General features: G+C 34.9%; 1 protein-coding gene across 1 annotated transcript; it reads left to right on the plus strand.

The window, feature by feature from the left end:
* The first annotated feature begins 10,339 nt into the window (after positions 1-10,339).
* Positions 10,340-21,649, plus strand: LOC148279606 (salivary endonuclease-like). Its single transcript, XM_088229677.1, has 6 exons — positions 10,340-10,671; positions 13,806-13,990; positions 14,723-15,014; positions 17,273-17,526; positions 20,184-20,339; positions 21,333-21,649. The coding sequence occupies exons 1-6, from the start codon at positions 10,434-10,436 to the stop codon at positions 21,579-21,581; spliced, it is 1,374 nt and encodes a 457-aa protein (XP_088085803.1). The 5' UTR covers positions 10,340-10,433; the 3' UTR covers positions 21,582-21,649.
* Positions 21,650-23,225: the final 1,576 nt, after the last annotated feature.

Below are 23,225 nucleotides of genomic sequence, written 5' to 3' on the forward strand. Positions count from 1 at the left end.
CTTCTGGTTACACGGTTGGGAACATGAAAAGAAATTGATCGCAACAGAGATGGGGCATCACTTAAAGCATTAAGTATTTTGAAAATGCATATAAGGTCCATCTCAGTTCTACGTCTCTCCAATGAAGACAGATTAAGAGATTGCTCTATTTCAAAATAAGAATAATTACCCCTTTGTAATCCGAGCAACCATGCCACTTTTCTTAAAAAACGGTGTTGGACAGACTCGATATGGTCAATATGAGTCCTGTAGAATGAAGACCAAATAGTTTATGTTAATAAAATAAAAATAAAATAAAATACCCAAACATTCTATCTCTTCCATCCAGTTGTCCATGTAGACAGTAAACAACCATGGTGACACTTTACATACGAATAAATTAAAATTTCTCCTAAGGTTGATTTAACACTTTGTATCCCGTGTAAACACGTGATTATATAACCTCGCGTTGTGTCCCGGTCCCGTGTTTTCACGTGGTTTACCAGCTGTCTAAAAAAGTGCATTTTGGTGAAATTTAGTGGCTTTTATTTGTACTTTTTCGCTGCTGGTAAACCACGTGAAAACGCGGGACCGGGATACAAAGCGCAATAAAAGGAGTGAGACCTCGAATATTAAATTATTTATACTTTTACAATGTTTGTATTCTTTTTTATACAGAATAATGTTCCGTCACTGGGGGGTTCCGTGCCGAGGAAAACATTTTACAATAAGTTAAACATGCTGTAAATTAGTTATTTAACTCTTAAAAGACTGTGGTAAATAATCCCTTTGCGCGCGGTGATGTAACATCGTGTTACCACTAGTAAAAGACGGAATATTCAGAAGTTCAGACATGAAAAAAATGAAAAACATGGAAACATACTGTTTAATAATTCGTTTTCCATAACTTATGCGAATAAACATATAATTTAGCCCCGTTATAGCAAATAAATTAAAAATCACAAAAACGCCGCTCATGTTACGCGCGTGCGCCCCCTATCATTGTCATTAACCAACTGAAGGCTAAGTCTGTTTTAGACGACACCCGCCGCAGAACAGCGTCTCTGTCTTTCCTGCTATGACTTATATCTTTGTGCTCTCTCTTGTATAAGGTATATGTATAGATGTGTTGCTAAATTAGCGGACATTCATTCTTCGCGTAGCAAGGATAAATATTTTTTGAATAAACATTTAGCATAGTTATACAAATTTTACTTTCCAAGTCGGGTGTGAAAATGTCCATTTGAAGATTAGAAAAAATACGAATTCATCACTCAAAAAAATAAGAGAGATATATCAAGGCTTGTGTCCTATGTCGACTTGACAGCCACACAAGAGTTAACAAAGTTAATGTAACAATAAAATAAAGACGTACATAATAAGCAATTTAAACTAAAATAATCATAAAAAACGTAACCAATTGTGCGAACATTGCAATGTGGCTCTTCATGAAGGCCAATGTTGTAAACTATCATACAAAAATTACTTATTGAATTGTTTAAAATGAGAAGTTTCGATGTATTAAACCCAATTACTAAATATATGAATATAGGAAACAAAAGAATAGAAATTACACCATCAATTGTAATAGAAAATGAAAAACTTAATGAAGTCACTGAAATTAAATATTTAGGTGTAATGTTGGATTCAAAACTTACATTTCACCAAAACGCTAAGATGGTAATAAATAAGATTGCAAAAAAATAGCAATTTTGGGAAGGATCAGAAGATTTATTGATAAGGACTCCTGCAAAACTATTTACAAAGCAATTATTGAACCACACGTTAACTACTGTAGTAGCATTTTATTTTTATCAAACAAAGAAAACATAGATAAACTAACTGTATTACAAAATAAAGCCTTTAGAATCATTTTGAAAAAAAACAGATACACGAGGGTAAAGTCGATGGTAAACGAAATGAAATTATTAACATATAAACAAAGAATATTTTACAATACAATGATATTTGTTCATAAAATTATAAACTCTAATAAAAAAACAGAATTTTGGAAAAAAAATGATCGGAACCAGCATGAACACGATCAAAATACTAGAGAAAAGAACAAAATTAGACTTCCATTTAGGAAAAAGGCAAAGTCACAAAATTCAATTTTTTTCAAAGCAATTAAAAAGTATTACGAAATGGAAAAAAATATTTATGAAGAAAAAAACATATCAAAATTTAAAAAAATGGTCAAGACATATGTGATAAACAATTTATAAATTAAATATATTTGTAATGTTATTATTAGAACACACATAACAATATGTATGATATGTGTGCCCTACTTTAAGATTTAAATAAAAAAAATTAAAAAAACCCAGTATTTTCATAATTATGACACTTTTAAGAAACCCTTCACAAAGCATGAAATTTCACAAAAATGGGCCGGGCACCGGGTAAATTCTATGCGTATTCGGCCGGTGATTAAAGTGTAAGGTGAACCGTTCACTCTGTTCCCGTCGTTCGCCCCATTTCAATATCTTTCAGTCATTCCCTTCCCCAGTAAACATACTTCCCAGATACACAAATGTCTTCCTGTTTTAGTATAACCCCTTTTATCACAGTGATTTCACATTTAGTCATACTTTCATTTCTTTCAAAAACCATCACATACGATTTATCGACATTCATCAGCAAATCGCTTCTCTTGCATACATCGTAGACTTTTGTTACCAAGAATCGACTTTCAGGAGTAACCTATTTTAAAATATCTAATCGTCTTTACTCACTCGAATGGTTTCTATTACGTTTTTCGTACAACCCCTTATTAAATTAAATTACTGATAAATTCTGTAACATGAATTCCCAATTGTCAATCTTTAATATCATGTGCTTATTTCTATGAAAATTATATATTTTTTCCTTTTTATTTATAACATCTTAAGGTAGTCTTTATTTGTTTATTTAGCGGTATCAAAAGCAAACTTAGAAATCTCCATTAAAAAAGTTACTAAGATATTTGCGAAAAACGTTGAAAAAATAATTGTGAGATTTGTAATTATGCTTCACAAACTCAATAGAGAATGCTAAGTTTGTAGTGTCTAGTAGTATAATTAGAATCTGTTTGTGGAAAATTTAGAGACGGTTTCGAATTACGCTATTATTTAGGAGAGGGTACGTTTTTATGTATAGTTTATTTTGGCATCAATAAACTAATAATTTTCCAACAATGTTTGATTATGTCCAAATGCTTGCAGACTGGCTGGATTTCCTCCCTAGGGAGTTGTTCATATTTAAATTTATTTCAACAGAGAAGGAAAAAAAAACATCAATTTTTTTTTTAATTTAAAAAATAAAAAATTGAGAATTTTTTTCCCTCTCTGTTGAAATAAATTTAAATAATAATTTTCCGTTTTGATGGAGATTTCAGAGTTTGCTTCTAATACCCTTATTCATTCAAAACATCATGCATACATTTGTTGATTACAGACACAATTTATAGTGACACAATCAGAAACTACCCATGCCTTTGAACCTGCCTCGACTCGCTAGAAAATCCGTGTTGAGTCTGGACACTTTCAATACATTCATAAACACCATTGCACGGATGGGAAAATATTTTTTTTCCGAGTTTTGAAATGAAAGGGATCCAAAAAGTTGCCTTTTGAATTACTTGGAATGCAAAAAATATTTGATCCTACTTTTGGCCTTCAACCAGACCTTGAAGTATTGAAATGTGCATTAAACCTTATTAAATTAGCATCTTAGGGCGTGAGTTGCTCTTTGTTTTGATACAAATGGGTAGCATTGTTTTTATGAGCCATTATTTTCGTCAATATTAGCCGGGCGCTCAACGGAATCAGTTCCGCGGAGTGTAAACTTTTTGTATTTCGGTTGTTTTAAAGCGTGTTCGAATTTGTAATGTGATTAAGTTATATTTTTATTAACGAAAGAATAATTTTATTAATATAGATAATTAACAAAATGTTCAGACAGTGATTAACTTCAAACCTCAGTTGAGGGCCAAAAGTAGTAAGGAATATTTTTACGTTCAATGTGATCCAAAATGCAACTATGTAGACACCTTTTCACTTTGATGTCTAAAAACTTCATACACTAATGGACATGCATACACACTTACACACACATGTATATATATATATATATATATATACAAATAATAATAGTTTACACATAAATATTAAGTTTATACATATAATTACATGAAATTACCATATATTAAGGTAGTTGGCCCTAAATTTATGTGTCAAGAATTTCAGTATTCCTCTGTTATACATTTTAGTATAGGTAAAAATATTTTTTCATAAACTACATAATGCTTAGTGAGAAACAATTTCACGCGTCCCACGCACGAACAGCAAAGTGTCTAGTACTTCTCCCAGACGCCAGTTAGTAGCTATCTGATTTTCGCCAGAGGCGGTTCTTTCGCCCGCGCTGCGAGCATGAGCTTGTGGTTTTTTTATGTTTTTAGCAATTAGATTAAAAATATTATCACTCTTGACTTCAACTATAAATAATTGAAGCTGACTTCACTACATTTTTTTCCGATTAAAAAAAAAACATGTTCAATATGAATTGGTAAAAGAAAGTTTAGTGTCAAGTATAGAAACAATTTCACGCGTCCCACGCACGAACAGCAAAGTGTCTAGTACTTCTCCCAGACGCCAGTTAGTAGCCATCTGACTTTCGTCAGAGGCGGTTCTTTCGCCCGCGCTGCGAGCATGAGCTTGTGGTTTTTTTATGTTTTTAGCATTAGATTTAAAATATTATCACTCTTGACTTCAACTATAAATAATTGAAGCTGACTTCACTTCAGTTTTTTCCGATTAAAAAAAAAACATGTTCAATATGAATTGTAAAAGAAAGTTTAGTGTCAAGTATAATACCCAAATTTCGGATACTAGACACAGATGATAATATTTCATTGTTCAGTGAGTAGTCGTATATGATTGGATTTTCCAGGCGATAAATTCTAAAATAAATAAATTCTAATAATTATCTGAATTGATATTACTGTATTTATATAATTAAAATATTGGGATCAGATTTTTGCAACTGTATGTAAAACAATTTGACAAATCGTTTTTTTTTTACATTTTAAAACTGTTACAGAAACTTTGGTCAAGTAAATCCGATGTTGGAACTGTCAATCACTGTCTGTCAAGATTGCAGGGATAAAAAATCAACAAACTGTGTACATTAAGATTAACGTATTTTTACGTGTATTGGCCTCGCGGTGTAGTGATCAGCACGTTTGCCTACCATGCAAGAGGTCTTGGGTTCCATTCCCGACATGTTTGATATGAAATATTTATCAATTTTTGAGTATGTCCGAATGCTTGCAGACTGGCTGGATTTCCTCCCTAGGGAGTTGTTCATACTTAAATTTATTTCAACAGAGAGGAAAAACATTTTTAAGAAGGGAATATGGACGTCTAGGCATTTATAGGGCTTATGACCTGTCATTGGCTGGTTTAAGTGGCCATTTTACACACTGTGTAACATTCACCATTCTGCCCATGTTTGAACATCTACCTTTCCTCAACTCTTCCATCTGTTGACTTTTGTGAAGTAAAAGAGCTGAAACCTTTATCACGTGGGTGAGATTCATGAATAACTCCCGAGGGAGGAAATCCAGCCAGTCTGCAAGCATTTGGACATACTCAAACATTGAGTTAATTTTTAAATATAAATCTTGTATAATTTTTGGTTTAATTTTTTTTTATATAAATCTTGGGTATAAGGAAATTCATGTTTAAAAAAATAAAAAATTAAGCTAATTATGTTAATATTATTAATGTTTGTAAAAGGCAGATTTGTCGTATATGTTTATAAAATAAATAAATAATATTGGTCAGTTAGGATTCTTCTATCAGAAAGTTTTAAAAGATTTGCTGAAGTAAAGCAGCTGGAATATGTAGTTTAAAATTAATATATTTTAGAAATTCTTCTGGACGCGCTCGAGTGAATCAGAATGTACACGATAATGGGGCGACCAGACTGGAGAAATATATTCTAAACGACTTCTAACCAGGGAGAGATAAAGTGACTTAATTGGACAGATTTTCTTACTAAAATAGGAAATGACAGCCGGTTCAGCGCAAAAAATTGACTTTTTCGAAAACTTCAAGCTTTGGTTGAGGGCCAAACGTAGCATAGAATTTTTTTTTTGATATTTTTTGCATTCCGGAAAATCCAAAAGGCAACTTATTAGACCCCTTTCATTTCGAAATTAAAAAAAAAATGTGTATATGAATGTAGAGTGAGATAGGAAGCGAGATCTGAATGCAAAGACGGCTATCCGTGACTTGTTTTTATTTTTTGTTCGTAACAAAAGATCCCATGTTTTTAGTCTCTGAACGTTAAATAAATAATCTGGGATTTACAGCAGGTGTACAGGAGCATATCAAAAGCAAACAAATTGTCAAGGCATTGATTTTATAAACATGGCTATCCAAGTTACTGCAATACATTATTGATTTCGATAATTTCAAACGGCGGCCCGGTAGTGTAATGGGTTCGACGCTCGCTTCAAGCAAAGAGGATTCCGATTTCAATCCCCGATGGCGTATTGCCAAATGTATAAACAAATATCTCTATGTTGAACAATATTAGTTTGGACATTGACATTTTTCACGACTCTGAGGGAGTTTTTCGTTACAAGATTCTCTTACTTTTTCAACATATTATTCTCTGGATATTATGTATCCTTATGTGTTATTTAAATATACCTAATTTTACTTAATTATTTTAATTATTTCTATATGTATGAATGAAGATATTCCATTTTGTAATGTACATATATATGAATAAATAAAATTTAAATCGAAAATTTAAGTTAAAATTGTATACTGACGGACACCCAAATAAAAATAACCAGCTGGGCCTCGATTATGATATATATATGTGTATAAGAGTATATATTTGGATAATGTATATAGCACCATTTTTGTGAAAATCACCTCAAGGGCGCTGTAAAATAAATAAATATTCCAGCACGTCTTGCAGCAACAGAGCGAATGGACGATTGGGATTCGAGTTCCTTGTCTCCAATAATGATATATTACAATTCTGATACACAGGAGCTAGATTACAGCACGTCTGGCAGCTACAGAGCGAATGGACACTAAGTAATCTAGACCCTATTTGCATTTTTTATTTTTATTTTATGTGACAGTGAAGTTTAGAGTTTAAGTGATATTTTAAGAAACTAAACAAAAAACTAATTTATAAAAATAGAAATAAGATTACAACAAGTCTTGCAGCTACAGAGCGAATGGACAGTAAGCAATCTAGCCCCTATTTGCATTTTTTTGTTTTATTTTATGTGACAATAAAGATTAGAGTTTAAGTGATATTTTAAGAAACTAAACAAAAAACAAATTTATAAAAATAGAAATAAGATTACAACAAGTCTTGCAGCTACAGAGCGAATGAACACTAAGCAATCTAGCCCCTATTTGCATTTTCATTTTTTATTTTATGTGACAGTAAAGATTAGAGTTTAAGTGATTTTTTTTTAAAACCAAACAAAAAACAAATTTATTTAAATATAAATAAAATTACAACAAGTCTTGCAGCTACAGAGCGAATGGACACTAAACAATCTAGCCCCTATTTGCAATTTTTTATTTTATTTTATGAGACAATGAGCGAGCTTTTTTGCTTAAATTGGGATTTATTTCAGTTTATAATCACTTTGAAGTGGGCACATTCTATCACAGAAGCCTATTTAAATATCAATGAGAACTATTTTAAATGTTACTGACGTAAGGAACGCGGAGTAATTGTTTGGGGTCATTCAATGCCTTGCTTCGATCATATGATGTCGATATGGCAAGCAGGTAGAACATACCGAGGTAACATACAGATAGTACAGAAGTTAAGTATACCGTCTCGATATAATATGCAGATGAAGATAGCGTTTATAACTGAGGCCCAGGAATTTGATTAAATTTAGGAACAACCCATTTCGGTTTTTGAACCAATTCGTTTTGTTCATTTACAAGGAGGTAATTTTTTTTTAAAATCATAAGTATTTTATTGAAAAATAATTATTACACTTTGTGTGGTCAGATAAGCTATCAACTTATGATTAATATTGATTAAAACATATTTTCTTTTCAAATTTCCTAATCGACACGAGACGAGCACTCTGAAACCACAATGGTGGTACAGTACCTGTACAAATAGGTAACCAAAAAACCAATGACGGATGGTTTTTTCGTTTTTTATCATAATGGATTATTTATAATAATTGAGTACAGGTAAATGCCGTTTTACGAACGGGTTCCGTTCCGAGAGACACCGGCGTAAAATGAACACAAATATAATGGAAGATATAAGGTCTAACATGTTTATTTAATACATATTTATTTGTTTATACATTTTATCATAAATACAATTTTATGTTCACTATACAGGGTGTTCTTTAAACCCTGTCACATCCGAAACCACGATTATCAGTATGGGCAAGAAGACATATTAGCATATTAAAAAAAATATTTAGGACAAAATTTTTCTGCAGGGGAGAAGTGAGGGGAGCGCGGCGCAGTATCAGACTCCCCCTTCTCGTTTCACCCCTGCAGAAGTAAGCAACCATTTGCTTTTTTAATATTTTTTTTATTTTTTATTTTTTCGTTCTAAAAAATATTTTAATGTGCCAATATGTCTTCTTACTCATACTGATCATCGTGGTTTCGGATGTGACGGGGTTTAAAGAACACCCTGTATATTATATTCTGCATATATTCAAAACAAATTATTTGTTTTATTATTTTTTCATACTTATTTGTGCCCACTTCAAAGCGGATTATAAACTCCAATAAATCGAGAAAAAAATCCTAGCTTGAACATGTTTTTTATATGACTTTGAAAATTACCAAGACGGCATGCTAAACGATCGTCTGTATTTATCTACCGGGCGACTACAAAGGCCGGCCCCTTTATCGTCTCGATACGTATAGTCAGAAGGATAGTAAAACAGATGGAAAAAATATAAAAACTAATTATTTTTTTAAAGTGGCATCTTTCTTACGCCTAGATACTCTTATATGTAAATAAGGCAGAATCAAGCTACATTTTTTCAAGCCGATCGTTTTCAAAACTTACAGTTGTCAGAATTCAATTCAACTTCAAAATTTACTTATTTCTCTCTCATATTTTAAATAGGCTTTTAAGATAAAAAAAAGCCTACCTCAGAACGATTAAAAATTAAAATTAATCGTAATTAAAGGCAAAATTGCTGGTTGGAATAAAATTTTTGACACTTTAAATACGTAGATATGCGTGTCAAGGGGTACTAGACCCGTCGGTACAAACCGATGTACTTACATCAAAACTTGAAGGTGGGGGGATCGGTAGTGTATCGTCGTAATCGGTCGGGGGGATTATATCTTCAACTATGACGTCATACCGAAACTTTATCACTTTGGTGCGTAGATATGTGTAGTGTAACGTACGCTTCCTCTTGTTTCATATCGATGTATCTACCCAAAACTTGAAAGTGGGGGCGGTAGTTCTTCTTCGTAATCGCTCGAGAGAATTTATCTTCAACTATACCGTCATGGTGAGGTTATTTATTTAACTTTTTGTACATAATGTTATGTGTAAATTGGCGGGCTTATTGCGAAATGACAATTTCTACCAGCCAACTAATACAATAATAGTTCTATTTTTATAATTCAAGCTACAGAACATATTCAATAGAAAATAAAGATTAAAAGGCTAAAGATTTATAAAAATGTAAATAAACGTATTTGTTTATAAATTACCTTAAATCAAAACTATTACTCAATGGGAAAAAGGAAAAAAGAGGAAAGAGGAAGGGAGAAGAGATTAAGGAAGAGAAAGGAGATGTTTCTTCAGACGTGATTTAAACAGAGATACTGTAGTAACATCTTTGATGGTGGATGGGGGATGATTCCACAGTGGAGCCGCATGGACACTATATGAGTTAGAGAAGAAAGAGGAATTGTGGATGGGTATTAAGAGAGAGCCTTTAGAATTAGAACGAAGAGGTAAACCATGAACTGATAAGCGTTGAAATTTTTCACGCAGGTAAATAGGAGCGTTAGGACAATAAGGAAATTTTTCACGCAGTTTTATAGGAGGTATGACGTCCTTATCATCCCATCATAATCGAGGCCTAGGAATTAATTCTCCATATTTTAAATTCATTTATTCATCACTAATTCTGATCATGTCTTTATATTTTTTAACGGATTAAAATCTGTACACATTGATAATGATAATATTGTGTTCAATCAATGTTCCTTATCAAATACCAATCGCGAACACATTTATTTTTAATATGTTATCAAATGTTCATGATATAATTTATTTTTGTAATATCGTTAAGTATAAAACCAAAATCATGACTTAGTTTCTAATCAATTCGTCCAACCGCGACAAAAGTACGAGTAGTACTTTGATTAAAAAATCAACCGGATCCCGGTTGATTTATAAAAAAAAAATAGTTCTTAGATATGTGGAATTTTAATCACGTTGTATTTTTGGCGACTCTGGTCGCAGCTGGCGCCTACGAGTACCCGGGGATTGTGAAGGATTTGAATTTGATAGAAGTCCCATTCAAGAGTCTCCCGACTCCCGAAGATCTGGTCTTTCGGCTTTCTGAAGAAGAATACGAGGACTACTTGGACTTCTGGCTTCACAAGCAGACTGAGGAGAGGCTGCAAGATTTACCCGAAGGCATAGCAGAAAGAGGTATTTATCATATTTTTCTTCACGTGTCATGTCAAGACTCCCGACGTGGACGACCACTTGGGCGAAAGCTTCCCTGTCCTGAGTGACGAGAAATTACTATAGTCCTAATTACTATAGTCTTGATTAGAATGACAGTTGTCAGCAAAAGTAAATAATTGTCTTAAACACACTATAATAGGCTTGTTTTTGCGTTTTTATGTCAATTTTCGTAAACAGAGTCTCACGTTTGCATGAAAAAATCTATTTGATCGGTACATAATCAGTGATCAATAATTCTGATTTTGAACTAACAACATGATAGGGCAGTTACACGCAAAAAAAATAATTTTTCGAAAATGGTCAAGCAACATTTTTTTTATTTCTAGATGTCCAACGGGCATGTTCACCGCGGATGTTTAATAATGGACAACTGTATGGAAAAGATAGAATGTATAAGAGAGCAAAAATGGATAATTTTGCAGTTTAATTTAATTATTATTAAATAATTAATTTAATTGAAGCTTTTAAATTTGTAATTTAATTAAAACAATTTATTTTGTTGTCACATGCTACGGATTTATTCAAATGATTTAGATAACAAGTGGGTTTTAAGTTTTTTCCGAAAAATCACTTCACTTTCACAGCGTCGCACCTCTGCTGGGAGAGCATTCCATGCCATGGGGCCTGCGACCGCAAATGCGCGCTCACTAAATTTAGTGCGCTGTTTGCGTAGAGGTATAATAACTTTTCCTCTCGCCGTAGACGTAGCTGATCTAAGCGTGAGACGCCTGTCAGCTAATTCATCCGGAATGCATAGTTCCCTTAGATATTCCGGAGCAGAGTTGTGCAGTGACTTATACATAAGCCAACAGAGTTTGTATTCGACCCTCTGTGGAAAACTTAGCCAGTGTAGTTCCCGAAGTAGTGGAGTGATATGACTGAACTTAGAGATTCCGAAAATAAGTCTCGCTGCGGCATTCAATACAGATTGTAGGTGAGTCATTTTGTTCATTGGTAGACCTGCATAGATACCATTACAATAATCGACTGTAGACACTACAAACGCATTTATTAATTGGCGGGTGGCATCAACCGGCAAATTTTTGCGTAGGCATTTAGTTTGTCTCAGCTGGTTGAAGCATGAACTTATCGTTCTACTAATTTGAGCGTCAAGAGAAAGGTCAGAATTGAGTAAAACTCCCAGTAGTTTAACGGTGGGTAAAGCGGTACTCCCTACATTGGGTAGAGCCGTATCCTGGATCAAATTCTGTCGTCTGACTGAAGCCACCCACAGTTGTTCAGTTTTCGATGGGTTTAATGTTAGTCTGTTTTCAGCCATCCAGTTTTCCATTTTCTTGATGCATCCATCAATTAAATTGACAAGCACACTTCTCTTGCCTGGTTTGCAATAAAAATAAATCTGCGTATCATCTGCATAGCAGTGAGACCACAATCCACATTCTTTGATAATGTTCTCTATATCTTTAGTGTAAAGGAGATAGAGGAGTGGTCCGAGTACTGACCCTTGAGGCACTCCTGTAGACACCCGAAAGTTGGTTGAGCTTTTACCCTGGAACACAACTGCATATTCTCTTTCATTAAGATATGAACTGAACCACATATGTGCCTGGTCATGGATACCATATGGTCTACGTCTACAGTATCGAATGCAGCACTCATGTCCAGAAGAGCCATCAACACCAGATTACCAGAGTCTACCGCCGTTATAATGTCAGATAGTACTCTTATCACTCCCGTCTCCGTGGAATGGAAACGTCGGTATGCCGGTTGCCTTACCGAAAATAAAGAATTCTGCTCGATATCCGTAAACGAAACAATCGGAAGAACTAACAGAGAACAACCTCTGACGTCACACGCGGAGTTATTACAGAAATAGAAAACTTTAAAAATTATAGCGCTGAAAATACGATGTACAGGGTGTTCATTAAGCCCTGTCACATCCGAAACCACGATGATCAGTATGAGCAAGAAGACATATTGGCACAATAAAATATTTTTTTTAAACGATTTTTTTTTTTAAAATAAATATTTAAAAAAGCAAATGGTTGCTTACTTCTGCAGGGGAGAAACGATGGGGGAGAGGGGAGTCTGATACACTGACACGCCTCACTTCTCCCCTGCAGAAGTAAGTAACTATTTGTTTTTTTAAATATTTTATTTTTATAAAAATTTATGGTTCTAAATATTTTTTTTAATATGCTAATATATCTTCTTGTCCATACTGATCATCGTAGTTTCGGATGTGACAGGGTTTAAAGAACACCCTGTATATAAAAAAAAAATAGGCTTGGTTAAATAGTCTATTAACAAATATTTTTTTTTTAAAAAGACACTGAGCTTCCTTATTGGTGATGATTGAAAGTAAGTCAAAAGTGATGGTATTTCAAAGGGGAAGTGAGGTCTGACTGCATAATAAATGTATACAACAAATGTCAAAAAAAGTAGAAGAATTTTTGTATCTGAAAAGTAAGTTTTCAAGAGATGGAAGAGTAGAAAGGAGAGTGAATGCGGGCAACAAAATAACCGGTGGACTAAGCATAGTAATTGCCAATAAAAATATGTCAATCGAAGCTAAACTGACAGTGAACAACGGAGTTTTAGTCCCAAGACTTATGTATGGAAGTAAAACATGGAACTAGTTGATGAATGATAAAAGCAGAGTGAACGCGGTTGAAATGCGATCTCTTAGGCGAATGTGTGGGAAATCAATGTATGACAGGATTACGAATTATGAAATCAGACGAAAGTGTAAATCTGAGTCAGGCATAATTGATAAGATTAAGAAAGGGTCTCTGAGATGGTTTGGTCATGTATAACGAATAGATGACAAAAGGATGGTAAAAAGGTATGAACGTATACAAAACATGCATATAACAAGAATGAACGGTAAAGTGGGACGATGACGCCCAAGGAAGACGTGGCATGATCAGATAAACCAAAATCTCAAGTCAGGTCATGTTAAAGGTAGGCAGAACCTAAGGGCGAAAATATGTATGAATGAGGAAGAAGCCAGCAATGTATGCCAGGATAGATGTATGTGGCGGTGCATCTTCTCTGCCTAGCCCTACGGGGAAATGGCGTGATGGTAGTAGCAGCAGCATTAAAAAATAATAATTTTCTTCACTATTTTGCAGCCAGTTGCTCCGTGGCCGTATCCTCTCTATCGGAGCCCCAGCCCATCTATGCATCGAGCGGCAGTCTCTTGACTCCCACGGGCAAGACAGGCTCCATTGCGTTCTCTGATGGGGAGACCGTCACCATGGCGTGCCCGGGGAGCGGCTTGACCCAATCCTCCACGTCTGCGAAACCGGTTGAAGCGGTGAGTAAATTTATTTAAACAGAGATTGCCAGTGTAATATAATAGCAGAAAAATCCTCTTTTTGAAATATAAACCTTGTATATTATAAGCAAGGTGGCTGTCTTTTTGACTGGTGTAATAAGCCACCCACGTTTCATCTCCATTCACTATAGCGCTCAAAAAATCCTTACCTTCCAATTCCAAAGTTGCTCAAGAAAGTTTTTTTCTTGTCAGCTGTTTTGGGGCCCATCTCATTCAGAATTTCTGGCATACCAACATTTCTGTGAGTATCTCGTATAAGAGAGTTCTGGAGAGTTGTGGAAACGTCGAAAAAATTACGTCCACTGTCAATCGGTAGTCTTCGCGAACAGTTTCCTCGATTTTTTTAACCAATCCATCAGTCAAAATGGAAGGTGTTCCACTCTTCAGTTTGTCATGAACATCTGTTCTGCCTCCACTAAACCCCCTACACCAGTTAAACTCACTCGTTCTGTTCATAACACCTTCACCGTAAACCGTTTTGATTGGCGAAAGAAATTCGGTAGGTGTTATTCATTTCGCGAGTAGGAAGCGGGTCACAATACGTGAAACAAACAAACAAAAACCACCGCCCGTTATGGTCACAGTACACTTACTTTCTGAACAGGTGATCCCACAGCTTCTGAAGGTGAAACATCCTTCCGGATTAAGCGAGAGTCTGGATTAGCAAGGTCCCACTGTATTCTTGAAATTAATAAATAAAATAATCTCCAGGCTCTAAAATGCACCGGCGGCACGTCTTTCTCCAGCGCCGGTTGGCTCGCCAGCACCGCTTCCTTCTCCTCCGTGGGCTGCTCGTCGCACCCTCCCTCCGCGGAGACCCGCGCCGGGTCGTGCGTGGACGGCGGCACCCTCATCAACATCGGGCTGACTGCCGGCGGCAAGACCCACACGCTCATCACCAGCTGCTTCCACGAGGCCAAGGCGGAGGTGTTCTACGTCGTGTACGATCAGACGCCTGAGAACTTCGTGTACATGTCCGGAGTCGCCCGTCCATCCTTTTCGCGTAAGCCAAATCATCAATTTGAAAAAACATATTTAAAATAGATTTTCGTAATAACGCGGTCACGCTTTTCTTCATAAAAACGTATTTTTGTATTTTCTCTCTGGATTGTGGCACTGGAGCAATGATTTTTTTACACACTATAGATTTTCACCATTAGCGTGCATTTGTAATTTTGATTTACAGACAAATAGTCAAGAAAGGAGCTCTTCGCTGGTTTGGACATGTAGAACGAATGGACAGCGAGAGAACGGCTAAGAATATTTACAATGCGAATGTTGATGGATGCAGAAATAGAGGAAGACCGAGAAAGACATGGCATGACCAAATCCAACAAATACTTAAAGATGGACATGTCAAAAGTCGGAATAATCGGCGCGCGTGCATGAGAAGATGTATGAATGTAGAGGAAGCGAGATCTGTATGCAAAGATAGAGTGTTGTGGCGTTCTATCCTCTCTGCCTACCCTTACGGGGAAACGGCGTGATGGTTTGTTTGTTTGTTTGTTTAGTTTATCATAGGAACTATCTATATTTTTTATTATTCAATCAAATCAGCTGTAAGTTAACTAATCTTTTTAGTAACAACAACTATTTTTTAATTAGTTTGTTAGTTGTCAATAGTAGCGGTTCGAGATAGGTTCGATGTTCATTCATTAATAATCTCTAAAAAATTGAGGCAAGTCCACACTTGACCTTTCAACTGCTCAGTTATGCGCGGACTGAAGTAAAACACTGGAACTGCTTAAATCTGTTGGTTCTTATGAGGCGGTCGTCCAGTACTCAATTCACAAGTCTGCGCATGCGTAAATTAAGGTCTTTAGTATCTCTGTGGAAGCGATTCCAACAAACCAATCCACGTTTATTTTTCATCAATTCTGACGGTTTTATAGCAAATTTATCACTTAAATCGGTCAACACCATGGTAGATATTATTATGTTAAACTATGATATATAGCTTTTTTTGTTGAAATTATTGCAAAAAAATTTTTTTTTAGTATATTTCAAAGCAATTCATTCGAATTTATGTGTTCGTAGTGTGCACAAATTTTACCAATCTATGTATCTAATAGGTACCAAGTGACTGTACCCAATCGGAAACACCGCACGCCCTTTCTGGCAACCGTTAAGACGGCCGTCTTATTACGCCCACCGCACCACCGTATATTATGGCCGCTAGATAACGGCACCGCTTTCCTAGGATGCCAAAGCTTAACGTTGTTGAGCGATTTTTCTTTCTTAAAAGTATTTTTAATTTCTCATTAAGATTGCACAATTTTGTTTCAATTAAAAAAGTATATAAAAAAATCCATCATCAAAAGGCACGTTGTTCAAATTATCGTCTTTTTTTTAATGTCACTCGACCGATTTTGCCGCCTCAACGACGTAAGTCCTATATATTATGGTTGGCCAAATTCAAATTAATTAGGCAATGAAAGCAGAAAACTTAAATTCAATTAAAATAGCCCTTTACAAAATTAAAAAAAAATTTTTTTTTTTAATTTTTAGTAGTATGAGCAAAACCGATAGGAAAACCCTCGGTCTTTAAAACTTTTTACGGGAACGTGGAGGGAGTGCTTTCACTGTCCCTGGACTGGCACTGGAAGCGTAGGACTTTGTACCCCGTGTAACGAAAGTTCTCCAGTAGCTCAATCACAAATAACTATCGACGTACTAATAAGCGACGTGATAACATTTTTTACCCATGGTTGTTTCTCGTATTCGCGATCACAATGCAACAACCGTGAACGCCTAATATTAAATGTCAAAATATTCACGTTTCGCGACGTATAATCCTGCTGCGCAATCACATATTTGAATTTCACCGGTATAAATATGAAAAATATTCCAAAATGCTATTTTTATTTATTATTTATCACGCTATTTATTGCATTTAGCCGGCGGCGGCGGTTGGCAAGCCGAATGTCAAGAAAAGCAATCGCCATAGTAATTGTTTTTTTTTTTTACTTTTTTGTATTAGATACTCCTTATTATTTTGCAAATGCAATGTATTGTATTGTTTTTAATGGTAAACGCCGATTTTTTCCAGCGAACTGTATTTATTTACGAGAAAAATCAAAAACAAACCGACACGAGCGTTGACTTAGAGATTACATACGCGTTGACTGATGACTGCGATAACTTAAGCATGTTCATTATTGATCATTGTGATCGCTCAAATCCTTAGCATGTTACAGGCGCGCTTAAATTGGCCTGCCAATACAGGCCTCCGTGATGATCGAGTGATGCGTGTATTTTCAGAGGGAGCTTTCTACCCCGGGCTAAGCGTGGACAACCTTTACACTCAGAACTCCCAGAAAAGCGCTATGGATTCCATCCTCGGGCCAGGCATGTCGTCCGGATATGTCAACGCCACCTACTTCCTGGCGAGGGGGCACCTGGCTGCTAAGACCGACTATGTGTTCTCCCCGGCGCAGAGAGCGACCTTCACCTTCATCAACTGCGCCCCCCAGTGGCAGCCATTCAACGGAGGAAATTGGAACACGTTTGAACAGGTTATTTTAACAATGTTTTATTGTTTGTTTATGTTTGGATTATTCTTTGACAAAATATACCCGTAGCCATAGAATCAAGAATAGTCCAGAAGAAGTGTAGAATCATATTGGAATACATCGGACTATGTCCAATAATCCCCTCACTATGGCCTACTTTCGCCGCGCGCATTCGTGATGTCGCCGCGTAATGTTGCTTGATGGGAAAAAAAAATATTATAACACAAATGTAAGATAAAACAAAATCAATATGTTAATTTCTCTACAATTCTATTGTGCACGCGGAAACATTGATTGACACAACATAGAAGATAAGTAAATGGTCATTTAATAAGAGTAATTGAATTTATGAAATTTGAACATAAATTATAAAACAAATTTAATTTTACAAAAAAACGGATATTTTTATATCATGTTAAATAATATTTGATGTTTTAAAGATAATGTAGTTCAAATGTCTCCCACGGCGTTGTTTAATCCGAGGTCTGATTTTCATTAGTTCTTGCATTAGATGGGCCAAGTAGGGTGAAAAAAATTACTACCCTGGCAACACTAACGAAATTTCCATTTTGTTTTTTCGACAATCTGACAGATGGAAAAATAATTCATTTGATACATAAAGTAATGTATTTGCTACTTTAACATTCGTTTGCTAATTACCCACGAAATGTGATTCCATCATGTTTCTTTAAGATCCTAGCAGTATTTCTACACTTTAAAAGGACACAACACGGCATAGTTGAATTCAAATCAGGAGTTGCGTACTGAGCGATGTCTACAAAGAAACTAATGGGTCAAAACGTAAACCTACTCATTTATGAGTAGTTTAGTCGCCTTCTGTTTGATGTGCGTATGCGGTTTCCGGACTATTCTTAATTCTATACCAGTTAGTCCTGTAGCCAAGTACATTTTTTAAATTTTTTTATTCATAAATTTCATAAAAAAGTACAAGTTTTTTATAAAACTCTAAACATAACTACTTTTACACATCTAGTAAATTTTATCACTGTAACTCTCCAAAAAAGAGACTAACTCTTGTGCTTGGAGAGTGACATACACTGTTTTAGTTATTTATTTGTAAGAGTTTATATAATTTTATTACGAGTATATGAAAAGAAAAATAAAAACATAGGATATATAAAGAATAAACATAAAACAATAATACATTCATACTAATTAAAATTTAATGTTGTTTTTACACGAGTTCAAAAAATTTCTTTAGATCAACTTTAAATTTATTTATCGATATATTATTTTTAATAGTTTTTAGTTCATTAGGAAGATTATTATAATTTTTTACACCTTTGAAGACAAAGCTATTTTGACTATGACTTGTATGGAATTTTGGAATTTTGATATTATGTTGGTATCTGAATGACTTATTCATTTCAAATTCTTTAATTTTTTCTTTTTTATATATTTGTATAATATAATTTATTTTATAAAGAGTGTCTACTGTATGAACTTTAAATATTTTAAATAGACTTTGAGTATTGAATGTTGAGGGTTTCTTTAAAATTACTTTGATAATCAATCTTTGTACTATTTTAAGAGGGTTAAATATATTGGCATATGCACCACCCCATCCTACAATATATTTAACTTGCAAAAGACCATGCTGTTTTGAATTTTGGATATGTTGTACGTTCCACAAGGTTTAATTATTTGGCAAGCCGCGTGCGTCATAATGACCACTTTTTAAGGATTTCGCTCTACAACTGTGCTCATCTCTGCGGTAATTTTATATTTTACATTTCGTCAGTTGCCATTGGCAAATTATTTTTCTTTCGTGTTTGAGGCAACGATGTACAAAATAGACAGATGTATACTTTTACCAAATATTTCATTCCACTCAAAAAAAGTCGTAAAAATATAACTAATTGCAAGCTTATTTAATAAATTTAATTGTATTTACAAATAAAATTAAATAGAGGTACTGTTAACAAGGAATTTTTTTCGTGTCGTCTTCATCATTTGAAAAAAGACAAATGAACAACAATGAAAACTTTCTATAAGACTGTAATAGAAATCGAGAATTAATTTTAGGAACGAATTGATATTAATCCGTCGGGAATAGGACCAAAAAGGAATGTTTGGCCAGTTTAATGCCTTTCAGGCATTGAGCACTGATAAACAGCGGGATTTAGAGTTTAGTGGACTGTATGGAAATTGTTACTCACTTTTAAAGTTCTTCCGATTGTTTCTTATATGGAGCACTTTACTACTGCTACAGCATGGATACCGGTATCGTGTAGATGATGATGAACTGTATAATTTAGCTTGTTTTTACAACACTAAACTTCACTTTGTACGAACTATGCTGACGCAGTATATGATAAAGATTTATCAGAGAGACAACTGTTTGCATGTGACTTGCTCACAGGAGGTAGAAGCACAAGAATTTGAAATAGGAAGGATTTGGGAAGAAAAGGATATTTACAGCTTTATATGAGTTGCCAGTATAGAAAATGTAAATTCAGTACGTAACAAAAATAATTCGAGTAATTGTTTGAAGAATACAATAATTTTCTAAAATTTCTGCTTACTGACATGCAGAGCTTCAAAATCTTTTTTTTTCAAATGTTTTGGAAAACTAAAAAAAAACACGGTGACCTTAATCTGTACGAAATATGTTTGAAATGGTTTTTTTTATATTTTAGAATCTCCGCACCAGGATTGGAAACGCAGGAGCTAGGACCAAGATCTACACGGGGACTCACGGCATTCTGCAGCTGAAAAACAGCGCCGGATCACTCAAGAGCATCTATCTCAGCCCCTCAAATAACAAGCTGCCAGTGCCCCTGTGGTTCTACAAGGTACGGACGAAAATATCCCAGGATATGAAATCAGCGATTTAAAATGGAGCCTGGTTACTGCTTCTAATGTATGTAATCGGAAAAACTTCGATAGAAGTAGGCTGAATTGTATCAAAATGCGATCTGTGTGTGGTATAACTTGAACGACTTCAGAATACATGCATAAGGTACATTTGGTCTTAGGAAATATGACCACATTTCTGATTATCGTAGGCAACTGAAATGGCTCAAAATTAGACAGCGGAGAGACTATGACTCCCTCTCACTTCTGTTCAATATACTTCATAGTCCTATAAGTAACTGTGATTAAAGTGGTAATTGTACTATGGCCCGCACGAAAACCTGATTGATTGGGATCAAGAAGATTATTTGACAATAGATAATTATTTAGCTGATTATATACAACTCGTTCAATGACTTTGGAAAAAATTGGAAGAATAGATATAGGTCTGTAATCTTTGACAGAAACTGGTAAAGAAATTTTGGGAAGTGGTATAATAAATGCTTTTTTCCAAGCTTCAGGAAAATCTCCAGTATTTAAAGAAAAGTTTATAATGTGAGTAATAACCGGTAAGATAATAGGAAAAATAAAGTGTATCAATCTCATACTCAGCTGATCACTGCCCATAGATTTGGTTTTTATAGAAAGTAAAATACGTTGAATATCAGTTTCTTGAACGGAAGAAAATGAAAACGGTGGATAATTGTAAGAAGCTGCCTCACTTAAACGTCGGAGAGTGTCGGATTTAGTGCTGACATCCAGTATTAGTGGAGGTGTAGCAAAGTGAGAATATCGTTGGAGTTTACGATAATGTTGCATTTGTTCCGACGTTTCGGCTACCATTGCAGGAATGGTGAATTAGGGTGAACTGTGCGTTTTGTAGAAAAAATATCTAGTTTTGTAAAAAAATAGTTGAAGATTATTTTTCATACAGAACTATTTTTTTCACTCGCATTTTGAAAATCATTAATGGAAAAAGGTTTGATTTTCAGGTGGTTCACGAGCCGTCCACTAATAAGGCCACGGCCTTCCTCGGCCTCAACAATCCCCACGTGACGCTCGCGGAGGCCAAGGCGCTGGCCTTCTGCACGGACCGCTGCGGCGGCAACTCGGCCTTCGACTGGATCAACTGGAAGGCTGACAATATCGGGATGGGGTACTCGCTCTGCTGTGACGTCAGCGACTTCAGGAATACGGTGACGCAGCTGCCGAGCTTCACGAGCAACGCCCTGTTCACTTAGAACGATAAATGCAACGTCCCCTTTAATTTGAACAATAAAAGCAACACCTTTAAACATTGAACGATAAATGGATTTATTATTTAACTATAAAAGCAGCGCCCCTTTAAAACTGACGATCTGTACAAAGAAACGTTATCTCCACACGATTTTATAACCAGCCGAGTTGTATTTCGAGTTTTGACAGTTTGACGGTGACAACTGTCAGGTTATCCGTGCCGAGGACACTTAACAATATACGTTTTTCAAATATTAGGAAAAACTACTGGTTGCGAATTATGTGGGTGTGCATTTGTCGATTATTGTCACATTTTTTTACATCCTTTGTATCCACAACATCTGTCCACTTCCCACCTTCAGTATCCTTTGATAACCCGAAACAACCGATTTCCTTCGAGTGCCTATTAGAAAACTCCAAAATTGATGTAGTTAAGTCCATCAGAGATTTAGGAGTTGTTTTGGACTATAAACTGACAAACAAAGAGCATATAGATAATAAAGTAAATAAATCACTGGAATTACTTGACTTCATTAACAGAATATCATCTGATTTTACTAATGTCCGTACAATCAAAACTTTTTATTGCTCAACTGTTCGCCCTCTTCGAGAATATGCCTCAGTGGTCTGGTCTCCATTCTATGTCAATCGCATAAATCACATTGAATCAGTCCAACATCGCTTGCTTCGAAAAGTAGCGTGGATGCTCGGACTAGAGAGAGGTAATTATTCTTATGCTGAAATAGAGTCAATGTTAAATATTTCTGGTCTACAAAAACGTAGAACTAATAATGACTCCATATATATGTTCGGCATACTAAATGGTATAATCGATGTTCCATCATTACTGGAATAAGTAAAATTCAATATTCCGACTCGTAGATTGAGAAACAATGAAGTTCTGTTCATCGATCAGCATAGAACAAACTATGGCCTTAATTTTCCAATGACTAAAAATAAAATAAAATAGTAATAACATTATTATATAAAAATATGACATTTTCTTTACTGATTGTTTTTTTCACTCTAATCCAAAAACGTATTAAAAAACATAGCACATTTGACTAAAACTTAATACTAGCGTTTTCAAATAAAAATTCTATTCATTAAAAATGTGTTAGTGCACGTTTTGTGAACGCGCCAGCACTAGCTAATTGACCTGTACATGAGTCGATTAAATGAAAAAATATGTTTCTAAGCCAGTGTTTTTTAATGCATAGCGATACATCAAATTAAATCTATGCAATGAAAATATATTATAATATTTCTTTTAGAATTTCAACCGTTCTTGCGCTCTGTAGCTGCAAGAAGTGTTAGGAGGTTTATTGTAAAGCCGCAATTGATTTTATTGATTTTCACAAAAACGGGTTACAGAGTTTTTATTTTTCTATTTGGACTCGAGTCATGTTTCATTATAGTTTCGATGGAGACAAATATATAAAATGTACTTCGTGCAAATAAAAACGACTCGTGCACAAAAAACTTGTTCTTGTATACCAGTAGTATAATCTGAAAGAAAAAAATACTTTGCTATTTTGATTACGTTGCTAAACTACACGCTTTTCAAAACCGCCATGAATAGTAAAAACTCATACACAAAAAGGGAAAAACATAAAAAGATGATTGACAGAACACACGTACAATTGTAA

Source organism: Micrasema longulum, unplaced genomic scaffold, assembly GCF_059751315.1.
Source record: "Micrasema longulum isolate JH-2025_06_02 unplaced genomic scaffold, ASM5975131v1 h1tg000693l, whole genome shotgun sequence".
NCBI classification, from domain to species: Eukaryota; Metazoa; Arthropoda; class Insecta; order Trichoptera; family Brachycentridae; genus Micrasema; species Micrasema longulum.